The sequence below is a fragment of the Fundulus heteroclitus genome, unplaced genomic scaffold (assembly GCF_011125445.2).
Source record: "Fundulus heteroclitus isolate FHET01 unplaced genomic scaffold, MU-UCD_Fhet_4.1 scaffold_48, whole genome shotgun sequence".
In the NCBI taxonomy this organism is placed as follows: Eukaryota; Metazoa; Chordata; class Actinopteri; order Cyprinodontiformes; family Fundulidae; genus Fundulus; species Fundulus heteroclitus.
The window spans coordinates 695,576-721,175 of NW_023396901.1; the positions used below are offsets into that span (position 1 = coordinate 695,576).

At 39.2% G+C, this 25,600-nt stretch overlaps 1 protein-coding gene across 1 annotated transcript in view; it reads right to left on the minus strand.

The window, feature by feature from the left end:
- The window catches only part of cacna1ha (calcium channel, voltage-dependent, T type, alpha 1H subunit a), a 200,669-nt gene that overhangs the window by 87,555 nt on the left and 87,514 nt on the right, over positions 1–25,600 (minus strand). Inside the window, exons 3-6 of the mRNA XM_012876653.3 lie at positions 24,950–25,061; positions 20,865–20,998; positions 19,435–19,532; positions 1,620–1,782 (exon numbers count right to left, since the gene is read on the minus strand). Coding sequence (XP_012732107.3) covers positions 1,620–1,782; positions 19,435–19,532; positions 20,865–20,998; positions 24,950–25,061 — 507 coding nt within the window. The remainder of the gene's footprint in view (positions 1–1,619; positions 1,783–19,434; positions 19,533–20,864; positions 20,999–24,949; positions 25,062–25,600) is intronic.

Here is a 25,600-nt window from a genome sequence, read left to right on the forward strand (position 1 = left end):
CAGCTTGGCATGGTCCCTATTTCCCTTTTCTGAGTTGCCGAACAGTTTTCCAGAACTTCCTTCCCAACTGAAAGTCTCTCCCCATAGTCTCTCTAATTCCTCCCATGCCTGAGTTTCAGCTTCCTTGAACAACTATCAGCTGCTTCAAGTAGTCTTCGAGGACAATTAAGCCTTAAAGGCATCCTTTTCTCATCTTGACCTCTTCCATCACCACTGGTGTCCACTAGCTGGTCCTCTGGTTGCCACCACGACAGGCACCAGTAACCTTCCGACCTTTGCTCCCAATCAGACCCCTCCAGATAACATCATTGCCCTCATGGGAATTGAAGTGACCTAGGAGCACCACTGATTTCCCAGATAGTACCCCTTTCAAGACACCATCTAGAAACTCCAGCAAGACCGGGTAATTTGAAGTGCAGTTTAGTGCATAAGCACGGACAACAGTCAGAAAATTCCTTTTGTTGAGTGAGATGTGACCACCTCTCCACCAGGAAAAAAAAACTTCAGAATCAAAACGCCCACCCAAGGGCTTGCGAGTATCCCCACTCCCCCGGTTGTCTTTCACCCTGAGCAACTTTGATGTAGGAGAGAGTCTATCCGCGCTCCAGGAGCGGGGTACCAAAGCCCAAGCCAACTTCACACAACAGCTCTCACTCCTTACCCACCAGTGAGGAGACATTCCATGTACCTAAAGCCAGATTATGCCACCAGGGATTAGGACGCTATGATCAGGACAGTTTTCTGGAAAACTGTCCTGACCATTCACCCAGCCTGCAATGCACCCAGTCCCAATGTTCCTATCGGCAGATGGGTGTCCCATTTAGAGGGGCATCCGGTAGATGCTTTGGACTGAGCCAGGCCAAGCCCCAGAAGCCAAGGCTTGAACCAATCTCTTGCTGGAATTTTTGATCTGTGCAGCTTCTCTAGAGTTGTCATGGGCCACTTGACGACTCTAATTACTGTTTCTTTTTCCCAACCTGTCAATGTTTGTCTTGGCATGTTTGATTTCTGTCAAACTCTTTCCATTTGCAGATGATGGATGGAAACCTGCTCTGTAAGATGTTCAAAGCTTGAAATATTGATTTATATACTAACACTGTTTTAAACTTTTCCACAAGCGTATCCCTGACTTGTAACCTGAAAGGGGCTGAGTACAATCACACACCATATCTCTTATTTTTATTTATAAAGGTATTTGAAACCTATTGTGCTTTTTTTCCATTTGACAATAATAAATTAGAACAGTGTGTTAGTCTTTCACAAAAATCCCAATAAACTACACTCGAGATTTAATTGCAATGTGACAAAGTGTGAAAAAACTCAAGTACCAATAATTTAGAAAGCCACTTTTAATACCTCTGGAATTTTTCATTCTTGAAGATTTATCACCTCTCATCTGAAAGGCTCTTTAATATTGAAGGACTGTTCATGACATTCAGGATTATAAAATGTACCCGTGATATGTAAAAAACAAACTTACAGATCTACAGTTTATTTTAGTGAGAACTAAAGTTCTCACTAAAACAAATGGAAATAGTTCCTGCTGTCATTTGAGTTACACCCACTTAACAAGACCAGAAGAAAAACAAGTTGTGTATTAAAGATAAAAATATGCTTACGTTATTAGGTTGTTGTCTTCCAGGAAGCAACGGTTGCGCAGCAGTCCAGCCCACAGCTGGACACCCACAATGCCAAAGATAAAAAAGACAAAGAAGCAGAGAAGGAGCACATTTCCCAGCATGGGTAAGGTGTCCAGAAGTAGCGTCACCAAGATCCTCATACCTACACAGTGGGACACAAACAGCAAAAATGCCATGAGAAATTAATATCCAAGGTTAGCACATAAGCATAGATTAAAATTTGTAGCTGAATTGTGCAGGTGCTGCAACAGCGGGCCTTTTCTACTTCTATGGATACTCAACACCCTCGGAAATATTATTGATCTGTTGAGTGTAAGACTGATAATTTTGTCCTTACAGTCAATATAATTACAATTGATACCAATAAAGAATATGACAGTTTCACATTGATTCATCCCTAGGAACTCACAGATACTGTGTGGCTAGTATCAAAATGTCAGATATGTTTAGCATCAGCAGGGTTAAGGACTCAGTCCCAAGGTTTAAACCGTACATTTTGTATGTCTTTACTTACACCACAGTGTCGTAACAATGATTACATGCATAGACATTTTACACCCATCTACCTTTATGCCATAATGTTACAGACAATTTGCTGAAACAGCAGTGAGGGTTCTCTATTTGTATTTTGTTTGTTTTATGCCAAAGAAGGAAGAAAATCAGAATAAGATTTAAAAATAATACCTGTAATCTAATCTAATGTGTTTTGTTGTTGAAGGGTTTGCAGAATGAGCCAGAATGGGCCCAACCCAATACCTGCTCACTAGTGTTCATAAAGGGATTTATTTTTATTTCCAAGTTGCCTACCGAGCTGCGTCTCGGTGTATAAATGTGTGCGTGTTAGTGAGAGCGACTGGGTGAATGTGGCTATAGTGTACAGCGCTTTGGGTGGTCAGCATGACTGGAAAAGCGCTATATAAGTTCAGTCCATTTACCATTTACCATTTATTGTCATTATCATCATTAGTGCTTGATACTTGCAGTCAGAGCAACCTACGTTAAAAAAAATCAGAGTATATTTCTCATTTGGATTCAGGGTTACTAGAACTCAGAATATAGTGTATTCAGAAACAAATACACATTCATTTAAATTAACAAAGTTTCAAAACATTGCAGTTATTTTGATCCAACTCTGTATCAGGTATACCATACCTCTCACTACCCTGCATGAGACAGTCGGTTACATGGTCTACATTTCACACCAAAACCTATTTTATGTTGCTACATACAATTGCATACATTACAAAGGGAGCAAATATCTCCTATTTTTAAATTTGGGAGAGCAAATTTATGTTGTCATGCCTCCGTTTTTGACCTCCAACTATCTGATCACTCTCTGTGGTCAGACAGATTTATAAACCCTTTTTTCATTTTCATTGTAAGTTTTAAATAGCAAACGAAATAAAACAATAACTACAAAATGTTAGTCCAAATCCCCTTTCACCTCTAAATTGGTTCAATCCAATTCAGCCATTGGGTTTGAGTCTGATTTGGAAATAAATGTGGCTCATTTCCGAAATGATCTCTTCAGTCAGTTTACAGCCACGCACAGGAAATGTAAAACTGACTCTCTTCTAGCACTGCTGCATCTCTTTCGCTCACAGTAAATCAGTTTATATATGGTAAAAAAAACCTGAAACGTGAGGAGGCTGCAGGCTGCTCAGAGGTGCTAGTCTGCAGACGTGAAAAGCGAACCAACGTAGGCGTCATGCAGTCTGTCTGTTTGAATGAAGCTCCCAACCATTAGTAGAAACAGCGTCACAGAGAATATTTTTCATGCACGAGTAATGTTGATGACTCCAGTTTCTCATTTAAAAGCAACTATACAAACTATGAATCAAACTCTATATTGTAAACACAAAAAAATACAAACACAACAGAAGTGTTTCCGGAGCTATGAACGTCTTTTGTAGGATGGAGCGAAATGCTGTGGCAAGAAACATTAATGTTGTACTATCTTTGCAATCAGCATCTGCTTGGTTTGAAATCATAAAAAAATGGTTTTGAGTAGCAAATTCTGAAGCTGTTAGCTTGACTCCCCTGCTAAATCCTCTCTCCAGTTCTTCTAAATAAGATTTCTCTTACTGTTCTCTACAACAAGTAATGTATATGCTCTACAAAAGCTCTTCTCAAAAATAACGACCTATTCATTACGTGCACTGCCACTAGTAGCTAAAGATGATGTACCATTTCTTAAAAAGTAAAATCTCACTTGTTTTTTATGTCATGAGTAGAAGAAAAATACAAGTTCTATTTTCCCCCATTAAGATTAATTTAATTTAATAAATCTTGTGTGAATACAGTAATCAAAATATTGCAAGATATCAATTATCGTAATTACAACTTAAACTTGTCTCATTCCAAAATCTTTTGAATGTTAGTTACTGGGACGACGTAAACCTTTTCCCACATTTCCAGGTACGTCATGCAAGCCATGGGGTTCATGGCTGACAATACCACAGGATACAGTCATGTATCATTTTCTATTTTCCAAGAATAAAATAGTCAAGCAGTATGTTTCCATTATTAAAAAAAAATACAGCATCTAAGTCTAAAAATGTGCGTATTCTATAAAATACAAACTTCCCCTGAGGAAATGACTCATCAGTGTTGGCTACTTTACGGACATGGAATGCCAATATTTTGTCTTGGACACACAGTACGTTCTACATAACAGTGCAACACTTTCATTTTAATGTTCTCGATTTTATTCAACTCTAAAAACTAAACTGTTATTGCCATAGAAGAGCAGAACACTGCCAGAGCTTTACTTGAAATAAACCAACACTAATAGTCACATAGTTATGACAATAAATCTGACTATAAAATCAGAAGAGAAAACCTGTGAACATTGATAAAAATTGTTTAAAGAAGGAAGCTGTTGGAATAAGTAACCAGGTATACATGCCCGTCACTGACTAGGGCAATTTAGTCTATATTAGAAGAAATAAAAAGTTTAAATATGTTGCCGTTCTTAATGTACTTTGTGACACAAGCCACGCAGTGATGCCCTATAGCATTAGTATATATTGACACTCTCATCCCCAGGCAACAGAAAAACCCTGGTGTAAGTGAAAAACCCCTTATCTGGTATTAGCTCATGCCATATATATCTTCCTTTCATATTCCACAATCTGTGATCTTCCCAGCTTCCTCAATTGTAAATTAATCTTATCAGTGTATACTGAAAGTATTTTGTCCTGGCATTTATTAAAATCTTTAAAGTAATCTATTTAACTGTTAAAGTGGCTTAGAACCAACTCTCAGCTGCATAAGCCCGGCGAAAACTGGGGAAAATATGACATTTGCTTCTTTTCAAGCACCAGAGAAAAGGGTGGAACATTATTTTTTTACACTGAGCCAGCAAAGAAATCTCTGTTTCAGTGAAATGTCACCTCACCAACTCCAGCAACATCCACCTGCCTTTCTTGCTGCTTTTGCTGCAGCCAACTGTACAAGTTGTGTGCTTTTTCATGCCTTGTGTGAAGTTGTGAAAAAAAAGCAAATATCCTCTGGCCTGGCAGAGAAAAATGCACCCTTGATTGACCACAATATTTTGATGCAGGTCAGACGCAGGGCTGACTAAAAGAATTAACAAGGAGCTATAATTATGTGTGACAAAAACAGAAGGTGAAAAATTGAAAAATGTGAGGGAAAAATTTAAAATACCCATATAGTGTTACAAAACATATGCAACAAAAAATTTAAATCTTCAAAATAAAAAAAAGAAATATAGGCCTGATTAGCAGTGGCATCTCTGGTGTGATATGTAAAGTGGGGCACAAAAACCTATTAGCAGCAACTAATTTTTTTGTGATGCATTCTACCTGACTTTGATCAATGAAACAGATATATTTTCATAAACCAACACACTAGATAATCCATGTTATATAAGCTACATGTCATTTTATTTTTATACATAAAATTATAAATATAGGCTCACTCATATTGTTCATTTATTAAACAGAAAATATTCAAATCAATGCTTCAATGAGCCAGCAAGGACAACCACCACTAGATTGATATTTGCTTTTAGTTTATATTGTTTAAATTTCCCTACATTTTATTCCGACTGCTTTTTTTTTTTACTTGCTTTTACTCTGTTTTTATTCTCCAATGTTTTAATCATGTAAAGCACTTTGCATTGTCTTTGTACTGAAATTTGATTGGACCACCCGAGCTTGGGGCCACATGATTTGTGCCCGACGGAGGTCTACTGAGAGCATGTTGCACATGTGCACTGCAAATATCAAGGCGCCTCAAGAGGATTTAGCCGACTGAGCTAGTCAGTTTTCTGGCAGACTTAGATATATAGACATAAATGTTTAGAACACAATTTAATTGGTAAGGGTATCTGTCAGTTTTACAATATTGCTCTATGAAGAACAATCACGTCCCACTGATTATTGCAAACATAGAGCTCCACAGTGACAATGGATGGGGCCCGGCCCCACTGGTCCCAAATTCAGAAATGCCACAGCTGATTAGATAAGTATAAATAAAATGTCCAAAATAGGGGGTGCCTATTGAAGGGTGTGTATAGGCGAGTTGCAGATCTTGGGCCACGCTGTGCATTATGGGTGAAGTATTTTTTATTTTTTTTTTTGCTACCAAACATTCAAAGATTGCGGAAATGACAACGTCTGTCCTATGCAGGGACACTGTCTCTGTCTTAAGCTGGGGCACTAAAGTTAAGCTTAGTTAAGTGCTTAAAGCACATAATGATTCGGTTGGAGGTGAAAGGCGCACCTGGACCGAGAAAGAGTGAGTTAAGAGATGGGGGGAGGGGAACGGTAAACCGAGCGTGACATTGTGATGTGAGGGAGAGACAGGTATTTCTTCAGTGAGGGGTGAAGGGGCTGGAAGCAGGTTCTAGGTTCACCGGCGCTAAATGACCGGCTGCAATGTGTCTTCTGACCCAAAGCACCTCTGAAGCACCATTTGGGTTGACGGTCTCAAGATGCCCAAGGGCATGGGTAAATGATACCATCAGACCATGATAAAATGCTTTTGTACAGTGCACGTTACCTATAAAGTCCATATTAGAGCAATTGAAATTGGTTTGTTTGGTAGGCAAATGTTTGAACATGCACAAATGTGTTGCGCATTTCGCTTATTATCAAGTTTAAGAGCCAGAAAACCTACAAGTAAGTTTTAAACAAAGAATTGACAATTCTCCTTTCCATTGCTTTTTTTTTAAGCAGATAGTAAATTTCAAACAAACTGAGCCTTTTGAGTCTACTAAAAATCAGAAGCACTTCCATATAGAGGGGTGCTGATTTATGGATATGTTATATGGATGTGTGGCTACTTATTGGTGAGAGAAAAAGGATTTAGAGAGCATTCTTCAAAGGCTCCTTATGAATGTGAATGAGCTCTGTGGAAGTAAACCTGGGTGGAGAAGACATACACTGCCTATCCCAAAAAGTACCCACCTGGATTTAATAAAGCAATTAGGTAAAAGCCTCTCATTGGATAAATACTGCATGGATGATTAGGTTTCAGCAGGCAGCAAGTTACTAATCTGATGCAGTGAGTAGGTTCTCATTTATCAAACAACACACACCAAAAGTATCCTGTGGTCGTGGAAAAGACATTGATCTGTTTCAAAAGGGTCAAATTATTGGCATGCATCAAGCAAAGACAACATCTCAGGAGATTGCTGGAACTACTTAAATTCTGTTGAGAGTCGTTAAACAGATTATTAAATACTGGAAGAATAGTGCGCATAGTCCATCATCTTGGCAGAAGATATGTGGTTGAAAAACAATCTTTAATGTTTGGAAAAATCACATCAGAGTACTTCCACATGCAAAAGATGAAGGGAACTAATAGGGTTAGAACGACACAACTGTGTAGCTTCTCATTTGCCCCGAGCTTGTTTTTTTAACACTTATATGTCATGCTCCGGAGATGAAATAAATATAACTATTTTGACCAGTACAACAAAAAAAGAGAAAGTTAAAGAAATTGAGAAATGCTAATGCTAAACTTTTAAGCTCCTGGTGGTTTATCTAATCATATCATAAGGTTGCTAGCAGGGTGAATTGAGACAACCCGAGGCTTTTCATAAACCCACAACCTACTCCTGAAGGTTGCTGTAGAGCTTCAAGCTCTAATGTGTTCTCAATATGGGCCATTCTTTCTGTATTATTCTCTCTTCATCTGCTTATTTTCTCTTTTGGCATTTAACAAAAATCCAGAAAATTACAAGTACATGTAGAATGGTGTGAAAAAGTGTTTGCCCCATTCCTGATTATGTTATTGCATTTTTGTCACATTTCAGTGTTCCAGGACATCAAACAGTCAAATATTAGACAAAGACAACATGAGTAAACACACAATGCCGTTTTTAAAGTTTTTATTTATTATTTTATTATTATGGCCCTGTGTGACAAAGTGATTGCCCTCCTGTTAAAACATAACTGTGACCTAGGTTCACCTTCTCTAGCAACACCCGGGCTTGAATACTGCCACACCTGATCTCAATCAAGAAGTCAATTTAATAGGCCCTGCCTGACAAATTTAAGTACTGTATTTTTCGCACTATAAGGCGTACTTGAAATCCTTAAATCATCTCAAAAATTGATAGTGCACCTTATAATCCGGTGTGTCTTATATATGATTAAAGTTGTGCTTAGTGACTGATTTTATGTGGTACAACGCGCTCAAATATCTGTTAAAATCGATAAGTATGCCGCTCCACTCAATGGATAGCTGGAGCATTATGGTACACTGTGTCACTACCTGGTCGGACCTCTTAGCTGTGTACAAGACTGCCTGACTGTAATGTTGAAACTAGAAGTACATTCATGTAAAGGCCCTCACATACTTGTGTGTACTGTATTTTCCGGACTATAAGTTGCAGTTTTTTTCATAGTTTGGCCGGGGGTGCGACTCATATTCTGGAGCGACTTATCTGTGAAATTATTACACATTGTTACCGGTATATCATTGCACCTGTTATTTTCACACCAAACCTCAAGAGGGCACTCTAGGTCTGTGTTGAATCAGACGTAAGCGACGTAGAAGTGGAAGTGCCACATCTTCTACCTCCGGAGTTAACAGAGTTATTTGAAAGTGACACCGCGGATGAAGATTTCACTGGATTTTAGTTATTTGGAGTGACACGGGCGCTTTGGTCAACTTCTTTGCATGTTATTTATTCTATAGTTATCTGAATAGCTTTTAATATGTTATTTTAACATACCAGGCACGTTCTCAGTTGTGTCATGTAGCGTAAGCTAACCGTACAATTATTCAGCCTGTTGTTGCCTCCGTTCTATTTTTATTTAAAATTGCCTTTCAAGATGACATGTCTGTTCTTGATGTTGTATATTATCAAATACATTTCCCCCAAAAATGCGACTTGTACTCCAGTGCGACTTATATATGCTTTTTCCTTCTTTATTATGCATTTTATGGCTGGTGCGACTTGTACTCCGGAGCGACTTATAGTCCGGAAAATACGGTACTTCTCTCACGTACTCAAGACGAAGTCTGCATGCTTACAGGTACGTGTCACGCTATAAATTTCTCGCCAGCAAGAAGTCTTTACATCAAACTGTTTTATATGTGACACAGAGCTTGATACACTGAGCTGCTCCAAGCAGGCAGTCTTAAGGACGCGCAGCATCCCAGTCCCTCTGTTCTCACTGACAGGTGGGAGCCTGCTGGAAAAGAAACGGCTCTAGGTGCTCAGCTCACACATTTTACCATCCGTTCCGCCGCTTCGTTCCACTGGCAGAAAGTGTGGGAATTATAAGAATTTGTCACAATAAAAGCAGGCAACAGTACGCCTGACTACGAAGGTTAAAATGTCCGTAGAGAGTCGGTGCAAATTCCGGCAAGCTCACAGTATGCGCACAGTACACACAAGTATGTGTGAGCCTTTAGGTAACCTGCGCCCAGAGTACACACTAGTAACAGTAAACCTAGTAAATTTATTCAATATAAAAGTTACGTTTATTATGTTAAGAACAGGGCAGTGTAGTCCAACTACTCTGTCCTCCTGACAGAGACGGATAGCTTTCTCTCTCAGGAGAGAGCTGTGTACGTGAAGGAGCGGAGTGATATTACACACTTGGGAAGAATATTTAGTGCGCCTTATAATCCGGTGTGCCTTATATGTGGACAAAGACACGCAAATACATGTTAATTCACTGTGCGCCTTATAATCCGAAGCACATTATTGTTAACTAATTAGCAAAAGTTTACTTTCTAAATAAACCATGAGATAACTAGTCCTAAAAGAATTCCTATTGAGCAGCTAGTGGGGAATCAGGAAATGGAGCCTCATTGTTTATGTCCATGCATGTCATAACAATCACAAATCAAGAACCATCCCTGCATGTTGTAAAAATTTGAATCAAGACCAAAATGGGTAATGCTGAAGAGTCCAAGTTGACACAGATTACCATTTTATATCATGTTTGTGGACTTAACCCTCCTATCGTCCTCAAATATAGTAACAAATTTGGTCCTTGGGGTCAATTTGACCCCAGGGATATTTACCTCCAGAAAATGATTTACAGAATATTGTTGACCAAGTTTTTGTGACAGGCACTTTGTTTATTTGTTGAATACATAAATAACCCCTTCAAAATCAGTGAGTTGACCTTACCTCTAGCGCCACCACCAGGCCAAACCTTTAAATGAAAATGAGTTTATTTTGATTTTTTTATACAAATCTTCTCAAATTTACAGGTTTTGAGCACATTCATGACTCTCACCAAATGAACCATATTGATTAATGTTGGTGACTCCCCCTTTCCTCTCATAAACATATTTATTTACTTATTTTTATCTATTTTGTTGTAATATATTTGTTGCTAGTTACTGTAGGATCTTACTCACCCCTCCTCTTTTGTTATCCGGGCTTGGGACCGGCAGTGGCAGAGTTATAGAGTTTTTTTTTTGTTTGTTTTTGTTTTTTTATGATTTTTTGGGTTGTTTTTTCTGGGGGGTTTTTTGTTTTTTTTGTGTTTTTTTTTTCATTTGTGTGACAGAAAATGGATAATGAGAACATGTCATGTAGTAGTTAGAACATGGAACAGTTTTTAGAGAGAAACAATTTGAAAATCCACCCATTTTGAACAGTGTGATAATGTCAGTAGCTAAAACGTGGAACAGTTCATGCCACAGTAGCCAAGCTTTTAGTCTGCACTACTGTACACAGGATGTGCAGAGTGTGTGTGCATGCTCCTTGCAGACATACTTTTCGCATTTTGAACAGGTCATGCTGGTCTTGCAGTCGTTTCGGGTGGGACAGACCTGACACCTGCCACGTTTCTTGCCTGCAGTTTGTGCCACTGGAGGAGTTGGGGTGTTTTTCTTTTTACTTTTTTACTTTACTTTTTTTTTTTTACTTTGGCAGGTGTGAGTTCAGAAGGTCACACAGATCCCCAGATGTCTCAGTTCAAATGTATCAACTAAAATGTATCAACTCTGTGCCTGCAGGTGTGGTCATGTTAGGTCACTGACAAGTTTTAGCAGCTAAAACAGCTTGGGGTCAAATTGACCCCAGAGGACAACCAATGCGTGTAATATGTGTTCAGCACATTCAAAAAATAACATCACAAAAGTTTTATGCTTTACCAGTTGTCCCCATCAAATTAGGAAAAGTCATGAAATATGAAGCAAAAAAAAAAAAGTTAACTACTATTTTTTGAATGATAAACATTGAATGGGGTCAAATTGACCCCAAGGACGATAGGAGGGTTAAGTTATGGGATACAACTTTTTAAATGCTCTTCCTTTGTGGCTTTGTTATCTGTGCTCTCAGCTTGTGATCGCATTAGTCGGCAAGTTCTCATTTTGTTTCTCTTGGAATAATCCGACCCACACTGCAGGACACAACAAAGCACACTGCTTTTTTAAACTCGGTCCTGCAGTCAAAACAAGATTGGGGGCACAAATAACTTGCTATTAGATCCAGCAGGATATTTCTAGGTGTTGCACACAACACTCAAGATTCTGATGACTTATTCAAGCAATCAGTATGTGAGAATGTGTGCATGTGTGTGTGTGCATGGAGTGTGTGCACACAGAGTACAAATACAAATGCAAATTATCTACAGTTGGCAGATAATTTGCAAAAGCCCCCTGCAAGCAGTGGCCCTGATAATATGAAATAAACAGACGGGTGCTCACTGTATCTAAGCTACAGAACAGAGACACAGTTAATATCTGCGTAACAATTCTTTGACAAGAAAGAAGAAAGACAAACAACATACAGAATAAGGAAGGAAACAGAATGTGATTGTAACATTAACCTTTGTATGAGTGCTGCTTCCTAGGAACTTGATGATATGTTAGATGAAAAATAATATGCAATGACGTAAGATTATTTTTGATAGCCTCTAGGTGTCTCTGAATTTGTGTACCTGTGAGTTTCAGGCTTTGGGGGATGTTTGATATACATCTATTTGTCTGCACTGACTTTGTTTTTTAGCCCGAAGTAACACCTGTCATTGTCAACCCCAATGCAAATCTACTGTTATGTCCTCTTTCTAGCCTCATCCACAAGTTCCATTTTAGGTTGACGCTAGAAACCTGTTACAGCGGAGTCATTTTTTTGTTTTGCACTTTGATAGCCAATCAAAATACAGGGCCCTAAGTAAATAACTTCCCAGCAATAATGTCCTATGCATCAGGATGATTCTAATGTTATCCACAGACTTTTTGAACACGTTACACTATGTGGTATGGTGCGTCACAACTCTGACACATCATGCACACCACTAAGATGAAATATATGCAAATAATGCACAAATGTCATAGCAATGACACAATAATAAGATTTCCTTATTATATTATCATGTTATGCCCTGTCGAAGGTAATGAAGATTCCCTCACTTCGGTATGCCAGTGGCTGACATAGCTGGGGAACAGGCCAAATTATATAAATAATTCAGCTAATAGGTTTTTGACCACTTGAAGAGACACACATAATGTGTCACAAAGCATCAACTGAATAATTTGGTTTTCTCAATTGATATTTTGTGAATATATTATCTGTAATAGTCCCCTTAACTATATTAGAAAGGTGAAAGTAAATAATCCTCAGAGTAGTGGAGGCTCCTGAGGTGGTCAGACCTACACAGCATCAAACAACCTTTTGATCTAATCTGTTGGATCACTGATTCTAAGTAAAGGATGATATTTAAACAACTGAGGCCTGGAAAACACAGGAAATTACCATCTTTGATACTGCAGTATCACTGATACAAAAGCCAAACATTTACTCAGGTCTTGGTGAAACTACCATAGAGTGTGGAGTCACCTCTGATTTGGTGGAATGAAACAGCTAGAAGGTTCAATAAATTAATTCCACATATAAAATCAGATGTTCCTGCTGAACAAAACAGCAACAAATGTGAAATTTTAGATTATTAATATTTACGCATTGTGTTTTACATAGTGTTCTATCCAAATGACATGAATACTTTTATTCCAAGTATTTTTAAATATCGTATTTTTTGGACTCTAAGACGTACTTAAAATCATTACATTTTCTTAAAAATGTGCCTTTTACTCTTATGCACCTTATATATTATTAAAGTTGTGCTTACTGACTGATTTTATGTGGTACAATGCACTCAAAAATATGTTAAAATGTGTAAGTACGACTTCGGTAAGCAACAAAGTACTTGATCAGACCCCTAAGCTGTCTACAAGATTGCCTGACTGTAATGTCAAAACTAGAAGTGCATTCATGTAAGGCAGCCCGCGCCTGGAGTACGTGATAGCAACAATTAATCAAGTAAGTTAATTCAGTATAAAAGTTATGTTTATTTTGGCCCTATGTTAGAAACAGGGCAGTGCAGTCCAACTACTCGTCCACCCGACAGAGACGAATAGCTCTCCCTCTCAGGAGAGAGCTGTGTAAGGTGACCAGATTTGATTTCTCTAATGGAAACCAGGGACGTTTCTGATTTTGTTAAGCGCAGAATCTCTGCCTGGGAGTTGCTTTGTTTTGTCTGAACTGCAATGCCGACTGGGGGCGGGGACAGCTCTACTACATCGGGACAGCGGCAGGTCCGGGTAAATACCTCTTGTTGCCCTAAACTTTTTTACTCCATCATGATACACTGAAATCGGGGACATTTCCAGGGACAGCTTTTGCTCGGGACAGGTCGTCCAAAAAGAGGACTGTCCCCAGAACGTGACGTCTGGTCACCCTACCGGAAGGGCGGAGTGATATTACCCACTTGGGAAGAATAAGTAATGTGCCTTATAATCAGGTGTGCCTTATGGTCTGTAAAATACGGTGTCTAAAGTCAGATAAAAGAGCTTGTGTACAATTGGCTAGCTTGTTAAATGGTAAATGGACTGAAATGGATGTTTTTCCAGTCATACTGACCACTCAAAGCCCTTCACACTAGAGCCACATTCACCCAATCGCACTCACTAATGCACGCACATTCATACACGATACACAGATCGGTAAGCAACTTGGGGTTATATGCCTTGCCCAGGGGCACATTGACAGTGGGAAGCTGGAATCTAACCCACAACCTTCCGATTGCAAGACAACTACTACATACACTGAGCCACAGTCGCCGCAACAAACCACCCATCAAACTGTCTTTTGCCTCAGGTAAGGGAACTATTATAAACATTAACGTCACAGAAAATCACTTTAAAAAATCCAAACTAACACAAAAGGTCAGCTAAAGATGATCAGGATGTCATTATAGAGCAAAAAACAGATTACTACATTAAGGGTATAAGTTAAGAGAGGGAGAGACGTACACTATTCTTATTCTGTACGTACCACACTGTTAGACAAGCACAAAGGTTAAAAAAATAACGACTCAAACCATATCTTCATCCTACCATTGTTTGTTCAAAAGCTAGCATTGGCAATGCAGCACAGCTATCTGATACAGGGATATGGAAAAGCTGCAGTTAAAAACCCTTAGAAGACATATTTTAAAAGCATGCAATTGTTTGTGACTTTTGCCATTACTGGGAGCCATGTTGACATATAATCACTATTGACAGTGGTCAGTAAGTTCAATATTGCTGGGAACGGTACTTTGATGGTGGAGACTGATAGGAACTGCAATGAAAATACACCAATAACTCATAAAACTCATAAATGGAGACTTGTATGAAGAGATTGAAAGGATATTTTCAGTGCACACTGCTCTGCTTTTGTTGACCACATCAATAACTCTGAAATTATGCAGACCATCATCAGCTAATTGCAGCCCAAAGCTGGAAATAAGCTTGGCCACTTGCCACTTAGTAATGCTGTAAGTTCTTATGACACCATTGTCTAGAGAATCACTTGCTGTAGATTCATGGCCACTTCTGTCAGAGAGCTTTTAGGAACATGACAAATTATGTGTGAGTTCTACTGAGCTGAAAGCAAACGCCAAACTCTGCTGGGTCATACATCAACTTACCACAGAGAGGTGTTTTTTTTCGCATGCCAAAATACAGTCCTGCAAGTCTCAAAGCAAACAATGAATTACAGGCTAACAAAAATATATATTTTTTAAATGCAGTGTCGGAGTAACTTCAAATAAAATACTAACAAAAGTAGACTTTGTAGCATCAGCAGGAGTAAAGTAAGCTGTAACAGGAGTAGAGGAGGCGTTTAAGGTTTAGATAAGGTGCCACAAGGACGTTATGGGGAAGAATGGGTTGTCTCTGTAAAAACACTGAATTGCGCTACAGTTAATGAAGCAATTCACCAAAATATATACATATACATACATTTTGTTTGAGCGACAACTATTTGGATTGACAACAGTTACAGACTTTTATTTGAAAAATAAATGTTTTTGCAAAGAACTGTACTGATATCAATGGGTTTGCAAAAATCTGTCCGTCTTCATTTGTTTCTTCATCACTCAGTGTTTTCTTCCCTTCACTTCCCTTCACACACATGCGCACACACACAAACAGATAGTAACATAGAAAATGTTTTCCTCTGTATCATCCAGTCCTCATTTTGTCTTTGTCACTTCTGACTTTCCTTACTTTGTGCATGTCTGTAGGAGTTAAGAATCAATTGTCTTTATTGTCATTATGTAACCCACAGGTGTCAAAGTCCAGTCCTCAAGGGCCGGTGTCCTGCAACTTTTAGATGTGTCCCTGGTCCGACATAGCCTCGTGAGACCATCCTGATCTCGCGAGCTTTCAAGGTTTCACTCGCAGATCAGTCTGGCTACTTTCCGTTAAAGAAAATTTGGAGCCGTTCACCAAACGAACGTCCAATCAGCGTTGGCCTTGAGGCGGGTTGAGGTGTGACGCAACGAGAAGCGCGACAGTTCAGTCTAAAGAACATGGCGGCTTCAGCCGATGAAACTAGCGTTAGCGTGGCTATCGAGCAAGTTTTATCAGAATTACAGAGTATTTCTTTGCTGAGCTAACCAGCCTTTACCTGCAGCAGCAAGAGTAGCTTGGCTTGTGGTTGTGTTTTTGTCGTCGCTCGTAACAGAGCGACGACGAATCTGATTGGTTTATTTGGCCCGTCTATCACCAACATAGGCCAATCAGCTAACCAGTATTTTCGCCCCTTCCCAAAATTACTTCAACGGAAGGTTTCCAGATGGATATGCGGAGCAAATCTATCTGGCGGAGTCAGGTAAGGTCCGACACGCCTGAGTCAAATAATCAGGTATCTTCATCACTCAGTGTTTTCTTCCCTTCACTTCCCTTCACACACATGCACACCCCTGCGCGCACACACAAACAGATAGTAACATAGAAAATGTTTTCCTCTGTATCATCCAGTCCTCATTTTGTCTTTGTCACTTCTGACTTTCCTTACTTTGTGCATGTCTGTAGGAGTTAAGAATCAATTGTCTTTATTGTCATTATGTAACCCACAGGTGTAAAAGTCCAGTCCTTAAGGGCCGGTGTCCTGCAACTTTTAGATGTGTCCCTGGTCCGACACGCCTGAGTCAAATAATCAGGTAATTAGCAGGACTCTGAAGAACCTGACTGCATACTGAGGAGCTAATGGGGTACCGCGCACGTGACGTCACCGTCTCAAGAGCAACGCCCCTTTTGCCGCTTAGGTAGGGCACACAGGAGAGAACGCACGGATAACCCAGCTATTACAAGCGCAACAGAACCAGCGATATGACCGACTTTACAGCCGTTAAACTTTCCCAAGACGATGTCCCAGGCGCACGGTTTACTGGTCGCACTGTCGAAGAACACACCAACCTTCAGCTCAAACGATGGCTTGAGGTTCGAGGGCTTAAAAAGACCGGAAAACGGGCCGAGTTGATGAACGGTAAGCTTTGGGTTTTTTTCCTGCGCGGCGATCATGGCAGCGTTGGCCGTTTTTTTTTGTTGTTGTTTGCAATCACCGTCCAGGAATGGGTATATGTTTAATGTTTGTCTCATTTGAAATGTTTTTTAGTAAGCTATCCTGGTAGCAGGCTATCATGTTAGCGCCTGCTACCATGATAGCCTATATGCTGTCATGGTAGCAGGCGCTACTTTATTAACAAGTCGGCCACCAAAATACTCTTACCTGTTCACTACTTGATGTCGCTGGAATTGGGTCAGGATGTTCTTCGGTTGGGCCCTTTCCTCCGACAAAATGCTTGCTACATATGTACTTGAATTTGGTAACTTTTTCCGGGTTGAACTGTTGTGTAGGCCGACCGCCCCGGTGTACCAAGCGCACACATTTCTCCTTGGCAGTCTTGAAGAAAACATTCTTCATATGCAGCCGATCAGCGTAACTCGAGTCGCTGTTGCACGTTCCATAGCAACAATGTTTAAAAACCATGGTCTTAGATTTGGAAAAAGCAGTCGTTTACCGAGTAAAACCTAGGCTAACGCACGTCTCTTTTACAGCAAAACAGCGGCGGGTTTCCGGAGTTTGCCCCACTGCGTACCACGTGATGTGACGTCATTGTGACGTTGTTTTTCTAAAAATAGCTCGCGCGCGGTACCCCATTGGGCCATTTGATTCAGGTGTGTGGTACCAGGGAACCTCTAAAAGTTTCAGGACACCGGCCCTCCAGGACTGGAGCTTGACACCCCTGATGTAACCACAATAGCCCTGTAGATTATTTGCCTCTGGATTGCAGCCGTGTGACAAACAAATCTCACTTTCAACACAATGTCCCGATACCTGTGTGTTGACAACATTTTCATATTGGTTGTTGTACTGTTTTCAGCAGCCTGCTAGCGCTAGCCTCGCCTGCTGCTAGCAAAAAAAGTAAGTGTCAAGGAGAGCCTCTATTTCGTCCATGCATAGGAGATTAATTTAGACATTATCTCATAAATTGACCTCACTCCTTGGAGGTTTTATGTGATATATCATATATAAGTGAAGTAATTTTAAAAGTAATAATGGGCATATGTGTTTGTCAAAGCTTGTTATGATGTTTCACCCTGAGCTTTTGAGCAGGCTGCTAGCATAGCCAGCTAGTGCGAGCCTAGCCTGCTGAAGGTAGCAGACAAAGTAAAAGTAAAGATCATTTGTGAATATTTCCTGCTTCATAAATAAATTAACTGATGAACCCCTAACTATTTCCAACATAAATGAAGAGTAGATGCCAGGCTTAAAATAATTTTAAATAAATTTGTCCGGCAGACACCGGAGCAGATGAGGAGGACTGTGAGGTGAAGATGTCTTGTTTATGTATCTCTGAAATGACAAATTTTCTCTTTAAGATTAAAATTCTGAGATGCTGGAGCCACTCAAAGCCGCTTTGTCCATAAACATTTCTGAATTATTTGCTGGTAAAAAACTAACTCAACTGATGAGACAGAAAGCAAGCTCAGCTTTTCAGAATGGCAGTGGGTGGCAGCGTCATGACATATAAATCATTTGTCCATTTATTATGCTTGTATGGAACAATCCCACAGATCCCAGAGATTTTTTCAAGATAACAAACCTTCAGAACAGGGTCTAGCTTTTCTCGGCACAGTTTATCACATATCTCTTTAGGAAGGTCCATTTTTCAAGTACTTTGCGTCTCTATCTCTCACAACACTGCATCCGAATCAGCAATGTAATCAAAAGCCGCTGCTACAGAAAATGGCAACAGCATCCCACAATGCATTGCAAAATCATGTGCTCTTTCGAGCCCCATTGTTTGCACTATACAATCCCACCAAGGATTGTAGGACGCCATCTACAAGATCAGACACTGTTTATGCTGAATGAGCTTGTCCACAAAAGGGTCAGACGTTTTGCCACAAATTTCAACCATTCTGGCAATGCACTGTTTGTCCCACTTCCATTAAGTACTTGATTCAGAAACATTAAAACAACAAATAAATGACAGAGGAACATGACACCAGTTCTTTGTCTCAGAACTGACAGTAGCACACCTGCAACAATGCTACACTACACAGTGATGCGACACCACCGCTTCCTTTTACTGAATCATGCTCAGATCATTACAATCACAGAAGCAGATCCCAGCTAATCAATAGAAAGAAGTAACAGACTGCGAGCTGTCTTGTTTTGACTGAAACATTTTATAGAATTCCATGGACTATTTGCACGCTTTAAGCTTCTCAAGAAGTGTTGTTTGTGTAATCAATTAAAAAGGTTGATCTCATGTCTTTTATATGTGTGTAATGCATAATCCATGTGCATTCTGACACAGTGTCTCATCAATATTTCATTATGGTGACATGATAACAATAAAGATTCTTGAATTTGTATGTGTTGGCACAATACCCAAGATACACACACCTAAAATAAGGTGCATATACTGATTTCTAAAAGATAATGTGCATTTATGTATCATTACTCTGTTAAAAGAGAAAAACATAATTTCATTGAAAGTGTTGGACTTACTTGGTACCCTGTTGATCGCTCGCAGTGGCCTAAGCACTCGAACGGTACGAATGGCTGACAGGCTGGCATTGTGGCCATCCAGAGAATACTCCATCACCCTGAAAATAAAGAGGTAGTTAATATACAACAAAATTCTCCCATTTAAAATCAAAAAACAAAAGAAGAACAGAAAAAAACTGAACTTAGAACATGTAGAACACAACTAGTACTAAACAGAAATCCATGTAGCTTCCTCATTTTTGCTGTCAGCTTGTGGGCTGAACCTTCCAGGTTTTCTTCTTGTTTGTGATCAATTAAGGAGAAATATTCCGTTTTTATACTGTTACTGTTGTTTCATTTTTCTCTAATTATCGATGACTGTCTTTACTCTTCCATGGCATAAAAATGGTGTGGAATTTCCTTGTATGTCCTCTTCAATTGCACAATGACATTCATTTGATCCTTTGCTGCCTCTCTGTAAACCATGGCTTTAGCTAATGATGTAAAGGAGCAAATGTCAAGAAAATCCCACTTGGACAGCTGAACTTTATTTATGGTTATTCACATTATCTAGATTTAATAGCTGGTGTGTACCACAGAAGACTGAATGCTGAAACTGACTCAAAAGGTCCACACTTATCCAAAGAGTTCATTTAAGCTCTTTCATTTTCCACATTTTCAAAGATATGGTTGTCTTGCTTTGCTTGAATTGCACGTGATATACATTGCATTAGAAATTTAAAAAAGTTTTTATAATTATTCATCTTTGTTATACAAAAGCCATTTTAACAGGTGTGTGTAAACCTTATTACGCCTGGTGTATATTGCAACTGACAAGCACAGTAAATATGAAAATATAGCAGAAGCATTTGGAAAAAAACTAGCCTGGCCCAGAAACTGTAGAAGTAGCTACCCTTGACCAAACCTTTATGGCTTCCCCATCCAAAGTGGACATAACGTTTTTTATGCTTATGATCCTCTGTTGCAATTAACATTTCCCTTCTAAGGCAGAAAACATGCTTACTGTGCATTTGTACTTGTATGATTCCTTGCATGTGTACAAGGGGACTTACGGAAAAAGATAAGGAACGCTACATTGGTCTAAAAAAGGTATCTTACCTCATCCTGCCAAAAGATTACATAAGATTTTCTATTATCCTGCCATCTTTCAAATTTATATCAGAAATTTACATCTGAATATCTTCTACCAATTTATTGTCATTTCATTGTGATGTTTGATGATGAGTGTCTGCTTTAAACTGAGGGCTACAAGCACAGATCATAAATTTGTGCACTCTGTTTCTGCTTGTATTTTATTTTGAAAGCATTGGTGTAAATGTTTGCATTCTAGCATTCATTGAGGGTCATCCTGATTGTGTTACAGATGTTAAGGTTTTACCTTGCTGGGTTTGTCTAACATCATATAATAATTGCAATAAAGAAATACCAACCCTGCCATGACAATGACGAAGTCAAGCTGGTTCCATTTGTCACCAAGGTAACAATTTGGGCCAAAGATTCCAAGGGCCACCATCTTGATGACCATTTCCACCGCAAAGAAAGCAAAGATGCAGTCATCCAGCACCTGGTCGGATAAAAACAGACAAACACACAAAAATAAATTCCCCATTAGCTTCAATAAAAACTTTCACAAACAGACAGCTGAGTTGAATCTCCACATCAGCAAAAGCATATATATATATATTAGGGCTGGGCAACGATTAAAATATTTAATCGCGATTAATCGCCCTGATTAATCGCGATTAATCGCGATTAATCGCATTGTATTTACAAACTCCAAGAATGAATTCAAAAGTAGTGTAAAGAGCACTTTTATTTTAATGTTCTGCTGCCATATGAACAAAAGTGTTGTAACATTTGTAGCACTTATTTTATACTGGATATTTTCAACCCATCTATTGAATTTAGTGCACTAGTTGATCTTTTCTTCATAAGAGAACAAGCACTGCAGCCAAAATATGGCCTTTTTTGACCTGCTGTATATTAGCCAGTCCCTAAGCTTGATGTATCATGAAACTGTTGACCTTTTGGGTTTTGTGGTTTTTATTTTATTATTACAATTTAATAATAATAATAATAATAATAATAATAATAATAATGTTATGTTCAGTGTTTTTTCGCTAATCCACCTCTTATATATTTCAATCCTTATGTAATTTTGTCTGTGTTGTGTGCACCTGCCTGTTGCTTTAATCCTATTAATTTCCCCGTCGTGGGATAAAAAAAGGATTAGCTAATGTTATCTTATCTTAAATAACACTTTTTAATATATGTACTGGGTTCTTTCAAGGTCTTAATTACATGTTATGTGTGGGCTCCAGTAACATCCATCCATCCATCCATCCATCCATCCATCCATCCATCCACTGATCTACCTGGATGTTCCCTGGAGGACTGAAACGCCTCAGTCAGAGACATCAGTCTGTGGGTCTGTCGGGGCAGTGAGAGAAGTTTCGTCTCCTCTCTCCGTTTCTGGGGCTCGACGTTTTCATGTTTTTTCACGTGCTTAGATAAATTTGTTGTGTTTCCACTGAAATGAACCGGCTTTTTACAAAACATACAGCTTGATTTCATTTACGGTATTAAAATAAAGCCAAACGGTGCTACTTCCCTGTTGATGTTTTTTCGCTGCTGCGGTCTCTCTCAGCTGTTTGTGTATTAAGTTTGTGTGAGAGCTGAGTGCGCGGGCCAGGCTGAGCCTGCGTGCTGATTGGCTGGCGCCGCTGAGCCATGTACGAGAGGGGAGGGGGAGCGGGAGGGCTGCCGTGACAGCGCGCCTGCTGACTGACACTGACTGAAAGCTGACATGCGTTAATGCGCGATAAAATAAATATCGCCGTTAATAGTCTAATGAATTAACGCGAAATTAACGCGTTAACTTGCCCAGCCCTAATATATATATATATATATTTTTTTTTTATAGAGGTAAGGATCCCTGTGAAAAAATGGATCTCTTGAACAAATCAGTTAGCTTAATTCCAGCAGGGAAGTGTTCAGACTCAGCATGGTTGGTCTTGGTTGTGTCTCAATTAACTAGACATCTCATACAGCAAGAAGAATGTCTGTATTTGAGTATAATGAGTCTATCTCAATGTGCCACGAATCAGTACTTCACCAAAACAAGTATTCACGGATAAAATATCAATTAGACAAGCCGATAAGAGGTAATTAACTTATATAAGTTATATTTGTAAAATATAAGCAATAATAATAAAAAATAACACAAGTCAAGAAAACAAATTTGAATAAAGAAATGGAAAAAAAGAAATGGAAAAAGATTGAGAACTGTGAAGGTTGACAACACTCATTACTCCCATTTGTTGACACTGGATATTGGTTGTTGCTTATAAAGTCAGTGCCTTGCAAAAAAATTACAATTCACTGGAACCTTTTCACATTCTGTCACATTACAACTGCAAACTACAATGTATTCTGTTTTTATTTTACGAGACTGTGTGTGCTAGACCAACACAAAGTGGGTGCAGGTCTGTGATGAAGTTGTAGAGTTCAATGAGTTATGAGATTGAACTTTTTAAAGAGCACTGTTTAATCCATGATCTTAAAATGAGTGATGCTGAAAAGCAAATTCATGCATTTGTTGCTTCAAGGCTGGACTACTGTTATTCTTAATTATCAGAAAGTCCAAAAAATACAGTTACTCTAAAAGCCTGCAGCTGATCCTAAACGCTGCAGCGTGAGTTCTGATGAAAATTATAAAGAGAGGTCATATTTCTCCTATTTTGGCTTCCCTTCGTTGGCTTCCTCTTGGATTTAGAATGGAATTTAAAATTATCCTTCTTACATATAAAGCTCTTAATAATCAAGCTTCATCATACATCACAGATCGGGTTGCTCCGTATGTTCCTAACAGAGCACTTCGCTCTCAGTCTGCAGGTCTACTGCTGGTTCTTACAGTCTCTAAAAGTAGAATGGGAAGCAGATCTTTTGGTTATCAAGCTCCTCACTTGTGAACCATCTCCCAGTTTTAGTCCGTGAGGCAGACACCCTGTCTACTTTTAAGACCAGGTTTGAAATATTCCCTTTTGACAAAGCTTATAGTTAGAGTGGCTTAGGTTACCCTGAGCTATTTCTGTAATTATACTGCCATAGCCTTAGGCTGCTGGAGAACATAATGACCGCTTTGCTAATATTGCAAATATTTTTAACTTTATGCTCTTTCTTTCCGGCCTGGTGTTCCGTTTGGCTGTGACTCCGTCCTGGAGTGGCACATCGGCTGAGCTATTGCTGTCAACAACTTCAAGTCTCCTCCTATGGATGATACGTTTTGCCCTGTCCAAAAGTGTTTAACCCCATTTATCGCCTAGATATAGCTGGGCTTTTACTGCAACTAACTCTATGTATTCTGTTTCATCCTCTAGACTTAGACCGTATGATTCAATAGAATGTACTTTTTTTTAGTGTCTTAAGATGACGTACTGTGAATGGACACTGTATAAATGCCAAGCATTGATCAGATAAGCAGCCAAGAGACTCATGAGAGTTATGAAAGAGCTGGAGAGATTCACAGCTCGGGCAGAAGAACAAATCTATCCACAAATATACCCTATTGCCTTTACCTTATAGCCCTACCTTATGAAGGTAGGGGAATAAAAAGCCAAATTAACACCCTTGAGACACCATCCCTAATAAGAAACTGTGCTGGAGTCAGCCTCACACTGTGCAAATACTTTTCATCAGCAGGGACAGGGAAGCTGATCAGAGTTGATGGACAAATCAAGTTAAATTTACATCTCCCATTAAAGGCTGCAAAGCTGTTAAGATTTAGGAAAGCATCCCTAATAATACAGTCATGACATCAATAGAAAGGTTTAAATCAAGCCATATTTCTGTTTTAGAATGACTCAGTCAAAGTAATTTGACAAATTGTGCAAGGTTTAAGGAATATTAAAGGAGCATAGCATAAGTTCCAAAATTTTTGCACAAATTTCTCTCCTCTGACGACAAGTTGAAATTACACCAACGTTGTGCACGTGCATGGGAGAAGAGCAAAAGCATCTGCCGTTGCAACTGCATAGGTCTTTTGTGTAGAGGAATGATGTCTTCTGAGGTAAGAAAGTTTTAAAAATAGAAGTAAGTCTGTATTTTCTCCTAAATGCATGATTATGGGAGACTCAACAAAGTAGACAGGTGAACAAAAGCAAGCCTCACGTCACCACCGCGCAAACTAATCTAGCCCAAAGAAGCAACTGTGAAAAATAGAGGATAAATCATTTTACATGTCGGGCAACTGTAAGGGCATGCATGAGAAAGAAAATAAATAATCATATTATTTGAAGCTGTTTTAGCATGGTGCAAGTTAAACATATTTAACTTCAAAACTTGCACCATGCACGTCTAAGTCCTGTTGCACTATTCCTGTCAGTAAATTTAAAAGTGCACGGTGGATGTTTTTCACAGGGGACATTCAAAAACATGATCACACTCAGAAAGAAAACAGCATTCAGAGCCTAAAAGAATATTCATGTAGGCCCATCTAACTGGGTATGACACTCACCTGTAGGATGCGGCACCACTCTGACAGGCAGGTAACGTCCTCACACGGTCGAAACATCCCCAGAGTCACACAGTTTAACAGGATCACCAGCATGGACACGTGCTCAAACCACGTGAGAGGGGAAGGTTAAGGTCAAAACAAGATGCACGTCATTCTTAATTATCAACAACAAGCAGGCACAACCTGTTGTTCACAACTTGTAGTTATTCCACAAGCAGCTATATAGTGTTGATGCCATCAAATGAACATGATAAAGGACAACAATAATTGAAATTGAGAGCAGATTATCTAGTTAGTGGTGTAACTGATATGATGTGATCATGCAAAAGGACAAGTAAGCAATCACGCCATCAATCCACCGGAAACCGATACCAGTAGGAAGTCCTGCATGGGTCTAATGCTCTAAATGGCCCCAATGATGTCAATTTGCTGCTAATGTAATTATAGCGCTCTTTGCCGAAATCATGAAATTAACATGTTGATGGGTTGATGTCTGCTGCAGGCTGTGTTTTGTTGCTAGCAACACTGATCAGTGACAAGGCCTGAAGCACCAGGGGAAATGTTGAAAAGATGTACACATCATTGGGGTCACTATGCAAAATGTAATTTATGTTTGTGTCTATTAGGTTGGAAGGTTGCAAAGAGACAAGC